We start from the raw sequence: 11,194 nt of genomic DNA on the forward strand, positions 1-11,194 counted from the left end.
GTGTAGCATTTTGTTGCATCTCCTCAATTTTTTCATCATCTTTTTTAGATTTAGCAAGTTTCCTTTTCGGAACCACTAAGTTAAACAGTGCACTAAGTGAGTGAGTTTGAAGATACGGAGTCCTTACTTGTACTGTACCTATTTTAATTTCTCTCCTCAATCAACTGACTCTTAATTATGAATTTTTTACCTGAGTAGTTTAAAGAAGTATTTACCTTATTTTCTCTAGATACATGGCTGGAGTAACCGGAATAATAACCGACTTGAAGTTTTTGAACCGGAACCTGAAAAAAAAACAAGTTAACATTGATCGGTACAATTATTTGCTCAGTCAAATCAAACCTAAACTTGATTTAGTGAAATCTTATGATCAAATAAAATCGCACAATTCACTAAAAGTAATAATAAAAAAAATAGTATTGTTCTGTTCGACACTAGAGCATCTCGAATGATCTTCTATTTTTTTTTCTCTATAATAGAGATCTTCTATAATAGAGGTGAATTTTGCTCCAATCCACCTCTAAAATAAATATTGTTATTTTTTCCTCTATTTATAGGAAAACTCTATTTTTTTCTACAAAGGGTTCCTCTATAAAGGAACTATATTTTAGATGTGAGAATAAAGATGTGTTGAAGTAAAACTCACCTCTATTATAAAGATCTTTATTATAGAGGAAAAAATAGGGAAAACCATTAGAGATGGTCTAAATCAAGTTACAACTGCTTAGGTTGTATAATCTCACTAAATGCAACTATTTTTCCTGTCTAATAAATGTGAAATTAGGTTTTAGATAAGTTAATGAAAAAACCATCACTCAGCTAATGTTTCCGTCCAATAAATGCGAAACGTGATACTAGTTATTAAGTTATACACCTTAAAAGAACATAAGCAAAGACACGATCGATAACAAAGTGTATGGACGCAAGGTCCCAACACATTTAATCAAAAAGGATAACAGAGGCATACAAAAAAAAAACAGTAGTATAAGAACCAAGTGGCTTAAGGCAAGGTTGTAGAATGATCAAAAAATCTACTATGGAAATAGGAAAAGGCATGGCGAGAGAGGAGCAAGAGACAACAGCAATGGAGCCGCTTAGCCCGGTTTCACGGTTGTTTGTTTCGCCTAGTCTCTATTGCTTCATTATTTTCACTTTAGGGTTTCAAACTAGATGCAACCAATCCTCCATTGTTGAAGGTGTCAAGAACACATGGATCAAGCTCCCTCGCTTCTCTAGCAAAGTGGTAAACACATATATTTTGCTTGCCTTATTTAATAGTTACATGTAAGAACGTCAAAAAGGGAATATTTAAGAGTGTCATAATCATAATAATAAACTAGACTTGAACATCTACTCTCACTTTTCATTTATATACAATCATCTTTAGTTTTATGGACAATAATTGTTTATTTAATAGATTTTTTTTGTTTTTATGGATATCAATATCAATATGCATTATATACTAGTTTATATCTGAATATTTTTTGGCTATATATAACCATTTCTTTGATCATGCATGAATTAATGTTTCAGGAGATAAAGAAAAATGGAAAAGCGTTTTGGATCCCTGTTAGTGTTCGAATAGAAGATCATGTTATTGTTCCAGATATTGATTATTCCAACATTGAAAATCCTGATCAGTTTATAGAAGACTATACTTCGAACATAGCTGATACTCCAATGGACATGTCCCGACCTTTATGGGAACTTCATTTACTTAATATAAAGACCTCAAATGCAGAATCTTTGGCTATAGGAAAATTTCATCATTCACTTGGCGATGGGATGTCTCTTATGTCTCTTTTATTAGCTAGTTCACGAAAAACGTCAGACCCTGAGGCTTTTCCTACTACCGCTGCTACCAAAAAACATGTTGATTCCAATATCAAGGTTTGGTGGTTGGTGGGAAGATTTTGGTTCATGCTAAGAGTCATTTTCATAACTGTTATTGAAATGTTCAAATACTTGCTTACACTATGTTTTATGCGGGATACTAAAACTCCTCTCATGGGTAAAACGGGAGATAGAATTCGATCTAGTAAGGTTATCCATCGGATAATAAGTTTTGATGATGTCAAGTTGGTGAAGAACACAATGGAAATGGTTAGCATGTTTAAGATTTATATACTAATGTTTCTTTATATTAGTCATTTTATTTTGTTTTCCTATATTAAGAGCTTGATAAATGTCACTAATTTTTGTGTTTTATGTAGAAAGTAAATGATGTTCTTCTTGGAATGACACAGGCAGGTCTCTCAAGATATTTGAAGAAAAAATCTGGTAATATAAAATTCTTTCCGGGTCTAATTGTGTGTTAATTAGATGAAGAGACAAAGGTGAAAAAAAAAGAAATAAAGATGCAATCAATGGCCTTGAGACCAAATTCGCTAAATATAAAATATTTCTTATAACAATTAGTTATTACTTGACAGAGTTCAGATTATTATTTTAAAATTTTGAAAATACTTATGTTTGTAGGTTTTCTTAAAATTAGTTATATATATTATCTAATTAAATTTCAGATATTTCGAAACTCACACTAAATATTTTATTATGATAGACTCTGTTTTGATTTTAGTTATATGAGTGATTCCTTATTGTAAGTATATACTGTTGTCATGGATGGGAATTTATATATTATAATGATATTTAGTTACTTAAAAATGAGAAGATATGGTTACGTATCTAACTTTTGTATCATATATATTGTTGTTTCATATATCGTATGACTGCACTATCATTGTATAATGTTTCATTAAATAAAATTCCAATTTTAATCATGAAGATATAGTGGCCGAAAAGAAAAGTATCTTAGAAAATATCCGTCTTCGTGGTACAGTATTCATAAATTTAAGAGCAGACACAAAAATCGAGGTAAATCAATGTAACTATCATTATCACTTTTAACAAAATAAGAATACAAGAAGTTCATACTTCATATATCGTATATATGTAATGTTGTAGGAACTTGCTAATATGATGGCAAAAGATTCAAAGTGTAGATGGGGAAACTTCGTAGGCTTTGTTATGTTTCCGTTGTGGATAAGATCTGAAGCTGATTCGTTGGAATACGTCCGACGAGCCAAATCTATAATGGATATTAAAAAACTTTCCATGGAACCACTTCTTTGCTATGGACTAATCAAATTTACCATGAAAATATTTGGGGAGCAGGTAAATTATTAAATCACTATCAACTGGTTATGCCTAATTCTTTTATATTTATAGTGGTCCATAATTATATATTCATGTATTATACAGAAAACAAAAATTAAAAAATTGTTTTTAATTAACAGGCAGCGGAAACTCTTAGTAAGAGGATATTTGATCATACAACATTGTCATTTTCAAATGTGTTGGGGCCAGACGAAGAAATAAGTTTTTTTGACCATCCTATGTCTTACGTCGCAGCAAGCGCAATAGGTGGACCACAAGTAAGTATTGCTAATCATGTCTTACTTGTATATCAATAAAAAAAAACTTTGATGAAAGTAATTAACTAACAGTAGTTTATGTTTCTTATTGAACAAGGCTCTTATTATCCATTATGTAAGTTACGTAAACAAGATTGTCATCAATCTAGCTGTAGATACAACAGTTATTCCAGACCCTCATCTACTATGTGATGATTTGGTAGAATCCCTCGATATCATCAAACTTGCTGCCATGAAGAAAGGAGTTCATAAAATGGAGGTTTGAGATATGTATCTCATCATAGAAAAACGAAGTTGTATGGTTTTTATTTATTTTATGTGAAACTGTATATTCTGAAGATGTTGGGAATTAACTAGCGTTATTTATAATATTCGAAGTTTTGTTTCACACACCAAGAAATCAGTTTCTGCAGTTTCATTTTGCTCGACACATACGTAAAATCTTGTTGGTTTCTTGAAAAATATCTATAATGTTAAGATCAGCAGTATTTTTGCTATTTTCATAATATTTTGATTTTTTTAGTTCTATGAAAGTTTTTGTAATTTTTGGCACCGCTAGGTGCTAACAATATTTATGATATTGATAGTATTTTGTCTCGCATGACCACAAAAGACAAAAACTCGTATATTTTAGTGTACGACCACGGATCACTTATGTGGTATGTAATAAATATGTTCACACTAAATGTTTTTTTTGTTTTTGTTTTTGGGTAAAATTCACAGTAAATGTTGAAATAAAGAGTTACTACTTAATAATTTAGTTAGTTATAATTATAAAAGAAGTTAGGTGTATCTACTAGTATAAATTAAATTAATCTGACGAGGATGCTTATAATTTTAAAGTTTATATTTCTGTTGTCGTTCTATTATAGTTCAGATAGAAAATGTAAAGTTTATCAAATGTGAAAGAATTATGTCTATTGATTGGCATATACAGTAATAACATATTTTATGTCTTCATATTTATTAAGTTTAGAAATTTCCATTTTATAAGTATATGAAAAGGTTTATACCTATCAAAACTAATAATAGCCAAATTGAATGTGTTGAACGAAATATGTAGGTGAGGAGCCCAAACCAACAGAAACCTAACCCATTAATGGACCGAGTAAATGAGGAGTCAGGTATCGTGGTTGAGCTTGAGTTAAACCAAAAAGTCTCTGGAGGACGAGACAATCAATTTCTGTTTTGAAGTTATACCATAAAAAAATTGTTGTAGGCTCCATCTAATGAATGTTGACATGTCTGTTAGAAATTATTTAGTTGTTCTACGCATGGCCAACGAACCATTTACACTAACTTTTATTCAAAAAATATTAATCCATCCATTTCAAACATATTTACGATATCTAAATGTCTTTTTTTTTTAATGTATAGAAAAGATTGTTTGCTTGAATGTCAATGTAATTTTTGATTATAAGCTGCAATACAACAAAATTCCAAATTATAATAACTTATGTAATTTATTACATCGCGTATATGTATATATTGAAAGAAGAAAGTACATAATTTCCTATTGATTTATGAGTATAAAATGTGAATGCATACTGGATGTATATTTTTAACTTCAGAACTGCGTTTTCGATACCATAAATTATCAAGTACAACCTATCAAAACACGTCTCAGACGAACACAGTACAAGGGTTCTCTTCCTCTCATGCTTTACTTTAAATGGCGGAGATTAACTGATAATACCTCCACATTTAAAATAAAAAACGTAGCCATTTTCTTTGATATGTGCGAACAAACCAAAACTGAACTCAACTTAGCATGCATACGTAAACTACGTAAGAAAGATATACATATGTGCGATTTGCCCTTTTCTAGAGAAGTCAAATTACAATGGTTTAACGACTAGTAGAGACAATGAAACATCACTTACTCGTGATATAAAACGAAACAAATTAAAACAAACTATGAAATAAATAACTCTTAACTCCAGGAGCCAAGAGGCGGCTAGCTAACGCGTCTGATCTCCTCTATCCAAATCACTGCAGTAAATGCGAAATTAGATGATAGATTTTTTTAGTCCAAAAAGTAAAAAATGATAGATTTTTTTAAAAAGACATAAGCAAATTCACAAAAATAAGACAGTGTACTGTCAACGCATTGAATCAAATTGGTAACAGGGAACAAAAAAACAGTAGTATAAGAGGAAAGTGTGGCTAAAGGTAAGTTTTGAAGAATAATCAAAATGTCAATGAAAATGGAAAAAGATACGGCGAGAGAAGACCAAGAGACAACATCAGCCGTGGAGCCACTTAGCCCGATTTCACAGTTGTTCGTATCGCCGACTCTCTACTGCATCATTATATTTACTCTAGGGTTTCAAACTAGATGCAACCCATCTTCCATTGTTGAAGGTATCAAGCGCACATGGATCAAGTTCCCTCGTTTCTCTTGCAAATTGGTAAACATATTTATATATTTAATTACTTTCCTTATTTGTTACACATAATAACTTGCAAGGATATTTTCATAATCGCATCATCATCATAATTGTTATCGATAATGGTAGTTGTTTTTTTTTTTGGAACAACATAAATATATAAATATGTAAATAAATTATACTAATTTTTTTAGCATACATTGTATTAGGAGATGAAGAAAAAAGGAAAAGCGGTTTGGGTTCCTGCTACGTATCGAGTAGAAGATCATGTTATTGTTCCAGATATTGATTATTCAAATATTGAAAATCCTGATCAATTTATTGAAGACTATACTTCGAACCTAGCAAATACTCCAATGGACATTTCCAAACCTTTATGGGAATTTCATATACTAAATATAAAGACATCAAATGCAGAATCTTTGTGTATAGGAAAACTGCATCATTCACTCGGCGATGGGATGTCTCTTATGTCTCTTCTGCTTGCTATTTCACGAAAAACATCAAACCCGGAGGCTCTTCCTACAACCGCTGCTACTAGAAAACATGTTGATTCCAACGACAAGGATTGGTGGTTGGTTAGGAGATTTTGGTTTATGATAAGAGTCATTTTCACAACTGTTGTTGAATTGTTCAAGTATATTCTTACACTATGTTTTATGCGGGATAGTCTAACCCCTCTCACGGGTAAAACGAGAGATAAAATTCTATCTAGAAAGATTATCCAGAGGTTTATAAGCCTTGATGATGTCAAGATGGTGAAGAACACAATGGAAATGGTTGGCATATTTAATATTTATATAGTCGTTTCTTTATGTTAGGCAACTTGTTTTATTTTCTTTATAATCATCATTTGTTTGGTTTTCTTATATTAAGAAAATAATAATTTATGTGTGTTTTTTGTGTGTAGAAAATCAATGATGTTCTACTTGGAATGACACAAGCAGGTCTCTCAAGATATTTGAGCAGAAAATATGGTAATTTCAAATTATTTCTCTTTCTACCAGTGAATATTACACTGACCCTAATTTTGCTAAATATAGTTCTAATACAATATATATATATATATATATATATATATATATATATATATTTTAACACCTGTTCTAATAGAATTTATGTTTAGAAAAAAAATTACATAGTGAAAAAGAAACGTAAAAATACACTAGTGTCTATTGTCTAATGGCGTTGAGAAAAATGTTGTAATATAGATTAAAATATTGTTTAGCAACTTTTTTTTTTTTTTTACAAAGGAGCTACTAAAAGTTATAGACATGTGTATACATTTATTAGAAATTTGTAATATATCACTGACAGCAAATTCAAATTATGATATTTTAAAAACTAGATGAAGATATGGTGGTCGAAAAGAAAAAGCTACTAGAAAAAATCCGTCTTCGGGGTACAGTAATTGTAAATCTAAGAGAAACTGCAAAGATCGAGGTAGGCTCACTCTAATCAATCATTTTCACTTTTATATTACAAAGCAATATTTTTAATACTAAAAGAAAACCATAAGGTATATATATTTACTAGATATGAAAAATGCAGGATCTCGCAACTATGATGGCAAAGGGTTCAAAAAGTAGATGGGGAAACTTCGTAGGTCTTGTTATGTTTCCTATATGGGTAAGATCTGAGGATGATCCATTAGAATACATCCGACGAGCCAAATCTACTATGGATGTTAAAAAGCTCTCCTTGGAATCACTTCTTTGCTACCAAGGCATCAAATTAGCCATGAAAATGTTCGGGGAAAAGGTAATAATATAAAAATCACTGTTAACTAAGGTATCCAAAAAAAAAAATGCTTACCTATATATTGTTAGTAACAGGTAGTAGAAACTCTTGTTAGGAGAATATTTGATCATACAACATTGGCATTTTCAAATGTGGTGGGTCCAGACGAAGAAACAAGTTTTTTTGGTCATCCAATGTCGTACGTCACAGCAAGCGCATTGGGTGGATCACAAGTAAGTGTAGCTAATTATTCTCATATAGCTAAATTATGCTCAGTTAATCTATTTAGAAATCACAGAAAAATCCTATGAAATTAACGAACACTTGTTTTATGTTTGTTGTTGAACAAGGCTCTTATTATTCATTTCGTTAGCTACGTAGACAAGATTATCATCAATCTAGCAGTCGACACAACAGTGATTCCAGACCCTCATATACTGTGTGATGACTTGGTAGAGGCGCTCAATGTCATCAAACATGCTGCCTTGGAGAAAGGAGATCGTAAAATGGAGGTTTGAGACATGTATAACCAGATATAATATGTTCAGAAGATAAAATGTTGTGAAATGTAGTAATGTAATGGTATCTTTTTCTTTATAAACTTTTGCAAGATTAATGTTTTTTTTTACATTTTTATTTCAAACACCAAAAAAAATCAGTTTTTTCCTATGTAAATCCATCCATTCCATTCCTTTCTTGCTACGCACAGTCCAAAAAATTGTTGGTTTCTTTTACAAAATATCTATTCGTAGATGACTTAGATGGTATATATATTATTAATTAGGATATTTTATTAAGACCAGTATGTACATAATATTTTGATGTTATTAGTTCTATTGAGTGTTTTGTAGTTTTCGGTACACCTAACAAAGATCATGTTTTTTTTAAGCTTAAGAAGTAAAATACCTCGAAAAAAAAATCGCTACAAAAAAAAGGGAGACAATTGGTGATATAATAACATAAATTTACATATAATTTGGAGGAAAAAGACAGTGCATATAAATGATGTTATGGAAACGGGGACCCAAAAGTTTTTGTAATAAATATGGAGGGCCAAGGCAGATGCTTTCACTAATCCAATGACCTCAATTTATAAATTTTTAAAAGTTTATATCTCTATTCTATAGTATCGTCCTATCATAATATGAATTTAAATGTAAAGGGATACCAAATGTGGAAATATCATGCCTATTTGATTGGTAAAACGTTTTACGTTTTTTTTTTTTTTTGTTAAACTAATGAATTATTTTTGTTATTACATTTTACGTTTTAATATTACGAGTACTAATTTTCCATTCGTTTACAAATTTTTCTATGAAAATATAGTAAGATGTTTTACAAGCATTTCCAGCTATTAAAAAATAATTAATTCTAGCCAAATTGAATAAGAGTTGAACCAACTATGTAGGTGAGGAACCCAAACCAACAGAGAGCTAAACCAATAAGGAACCGAGTGTACTTAAAACCAAAGTTTTCCGGAGGACGAGACTCTGAAGGTTTTGTTTACTATGCAATCAATTCGTGTTTAATTTTTCTACCATACAAAAAAATTGTGTAGGCTCTGTATAATGAAGGTTGATTCGTACATTGTGCCATGTGTGCTATAAATCATTCATTTTATGTTAGCAGGACCATGGGAACCATTTAAACTAATTCTTTTTAACATTTTACTCTATCCATATCATATACAGTCTCTCACAAATAGTTTCGTTTTCAACTCTTTTTTTTTTTGTTATCTTTGTTAAAAAAAAATGATGTAATTGGGATTACAATCTAATTTTTGACTATCAAATGTCTATAGTTCTTAAATAATCCGCACCTAAAGTTTAATAAAAAATATGTAATGTGCCCAACAAAATCTCTAATGTCCCTCGCTCGTTTGATCTATTATCTTCTCTAGTGTTTTTTTGTTCTTATCCTTTCCATTTGGCATATATATTTCGTCAGTATAGATCTAACCTACACATCTCTGAAAACAAAAATATTAAAACCCCAAAAAATGAGCTACATATGTTAGGAAGATATAATTGTTGTCCCTTACAATTAAAAATTGGACGGTCGATTTGCTGTTTTCCGGAAAAGTACATAAGCTTTACAACTACACTTTGTTTCACAAATCCAATCCCACGTAAGGTCTAAGACGTTGGTCTCTGACTAGAAAAGTAAATGCCTGAGACTCACAAACACAGTAGGGACAATAGAAACATCACTTACTCGTGATAGATCAAAGAAAACGAATTGAAGTAAATGATAAACTAAATCAACTCTTAACTCCTAATGCTAAATGCATAACTCGTTAGATATATCCAGAATAGAAAGAGAAGAAAATAATATAATAAAGACATAAAGTCATAAAAATGACAAAGTTGGGAGGTTTATGAGTTGTGAAAATGATTCTTATCATTTCAATACGTGTTTAATCAAGAGAGAGATTAGAAGTAGAAAAAAAAAACACACACACTAGTATAAGAACTAGACTCACCAAGCGTGGCTGAAGGAAAGACTGTATAATAACTAAAATAACTTTGAAAAAGGGAATAGACATGGCGAGAAATGAGCAAGAGACAGCACCAACGGAGCCGCTTAGCCCGGTTTCACAGCTGTTCGCTACACCGAGTCTCTACTGCGTCATTGTTTTAACTTTAGGGCTTCAAACTAGATGCAACCCAACCGCCATTGTAGAAGGTATCACGAAGACATGGATCAATCTCCCTCGCTTCTCTAGCAAAGTGGTAAGCATATATATATATATATATTTATGCCTCATTTGTTACATATAAAAACATACGTACAAGGGAAATTTAGGAATGTCATAATCATAATAAAAAAATTATTAGAATACCTAATTATATGATCCTCTTACTTTGATAGTGATTATTATTTCGATAGAAAACTCGAATATTCTGTATAAAAATATCTTAAATCATTAAAAATCAATGTTACGTTCCAGGAGATGAAGAAAAATGGAAAAGCGTTTTGGATCCCTGTTAGTGTTCGACTAGAAGATCATGTTATTGTTCCAGATCTTGATTATTCCAACATTGAAAATCCTGATCAATTTATCGAAGACTATACTTCGAACCTAGCAAATACTCCAATGGACATTTCCAAACCTTTATGGGAATTTCATATACTGAATATAAAGACATCAGATGCAGAATCTTTGTGTATAGGAAAATTACATCATTCACTGGGTGATGGAATGTCTCTAATGTCTCTTCTACTCGCTAGTTCAAGAAAAACATCAGACCCCGAGGCTCTTCCTACTACTGCGGCTACAAAACAACATGTTGATTTCAATCGTAGGAGTTGGTGGTTGGTTGGGAGGTTTTGGTTAATGATAAGAATCATTTTCACAACTCTTATTGAAGTGATTAAGTTTTTTCTTACACTATGTTTCTTGCGAGATACAAAAACTCCTCTCATTGGTAAACCGGGAGACAGAATTCGATCAACAAAGATTATACATCGGATTGTAAGCCTTGATGATGTTAAGTTGGTGAAGAATACAATGAAGATGGTAGATATATTAATGTTTATTGTCATTCTTCTATATACTGACCATACATTCCTATATTAAGAAATTTGTAATTCATGCATGTTTTTTTTTTTTTTTTTTTTTTTTTTTTT

At 31.0% G+C, this 11,194-nt stretch overlaps 3 protein-coding genes across 4 annotated transcripts in view; all 3 read left to right on the forward strand.

Annotated features, from left to right (window-relative positions):
• On the forward strand, positions 918 to 3,838 carry LOC104782348 (O-acyltransferase WSD1-like). 2 transcript variants are annotated; one of them, XM_010507256.1, is made up of 7 exons: positions 918 to 1,243; positions 1,534 to 2,103; positions 2,214 to 2,280; positions 2,786 to 2,874; positions 2,965 to 3,174; positions 3,297 to 3,434; positions 3,532 to 3,838. In XM_010507256.1, exons 1-7 carry the CDS (start codon positions 1,019 to 1,021, stop codon positions 3,697 to 3,699), a joined length of 1,467 nt encoding a protein of 488 aa, XP_010505558.1. In that variant the 5' UTR covers positions 918 to 1,018; the 3' UTR covers positions 3,700 to 3,838. The 2 variants fall into 2 exon arrangements, with proteins under 2 accessions (XP_010505558.1, XP_010505559.1); XM_010507257.1 differs by having other exon boundaries at positions 2,840 to 2,874.
• LOC104782351 (O-acyltransferase WSD1-like) lies at positions 5,624 to 8,141 on the forward strand. The gene is made up of 7 exons (XM_010507260.2): positions 5,624 to 5,845; positions 6,034 to 6,603; positions 6,735 to 6,801; positions 7,173 to 7,267; positions 7,376 to 7,585; positions 7,660 to 7,797; positions 7,915 to 8,141. Exons 1-7 carry the CDS (start codon positions 5,630 to 5,632, stop codon positions 8,080 to 8,082), a joined length of 1,464 nt encoding a protein of 487 aa, XP_010505562.2. The 5' UTR covers positions 5,624 to 5,629; the 3' UTR covers positions 8,083 to 8,141.
• LOC104782349 (O-acyltransferase WSD1-like) overlaps positions 9,922 to 11,194 on the forward strand; it is a 2,463-nt gene continuing 1,190 nt past the window's right edge. The window contains exons 1-3 of the mRNA XM_010507258.2: positions 9,922 to 9,937; positions 10,067 to 10,296; positions 10,515 to 11,107. Coding sequence (XP_010505560.2) covers positions 9,922 to 9,937; positions 10,067 to 10,296; positions 10,515 to 11,107 — 839 coding nt within the window. The remainder of the gene's footprint in view (positions 9,938 to 10,066; positions 10,297 to 10,514; positions 11,108 to 11,194) is intronic.

The sequence above is a fragment of the Camelina sativa genome, chromosome 4 (genome assembly GCF_000633955.1).
Source record: "Camelina sativa cultivar DH55 chromosome 4, Cs, whole genome shotgun sequence".
NCBI lineage: Eukaryota > Viridiplantae > Streptophyta > Magnoliopsida > Brassicales > Brassicaceae > Camelina > Camelina sativa.

What these genes read in the sequence shown, in the direction of transcription:
- LOC104782348 (XM_010507256.1), top strand. Translation starts at nt 1,019, where the DNA reads ATGATCAAAAAATCTACTATGGAAATAGGAAAAGGCATGGCGAGAGAG. An exon ending in GAGCAGACACAAAAATCGAG is followed by an intron (nt 2,875 to 2,964) that starts GTAAATCAATGT and finishes GTAATGTTGTAG; the next exon opens with GAACTTGCTAATATGATGGC. An exon ending in TGAAAATATTTGGGGAGCAG is followed by an intron (nt 3,175 to 3,296) that starts GTAAATTATTAA and finishes TTTAATTAACAG; the next exon opens with GCAGCGGAAACTCTTAGTAA.
- LOC104782351 (XM_010507260.2), top strand. Translation starts at nt 5,630, where the DNA reads ATGTCAATGAAAATGGAAAAAGATACGGCGAGAGAAGACCAAGAGACA. An exon ending in GAGAAACTGCAAAGATCGAG is followed by an intron (nt 7,268 to 7,375) that starts GTAGGCTCACTC and finishes TGAAAAATGCAG; the next exon opens with GATCTCGCAACTATGATGGC. An exon ending in GCGCATTGGGTGGATCACAA is followed by an intron (nt 7,798 to 7,914) that starts GTAAGTGTAGCT and finishes TTGTTGAACAAG; the next exon opens with GCTCTTATTATTCATTTCGT.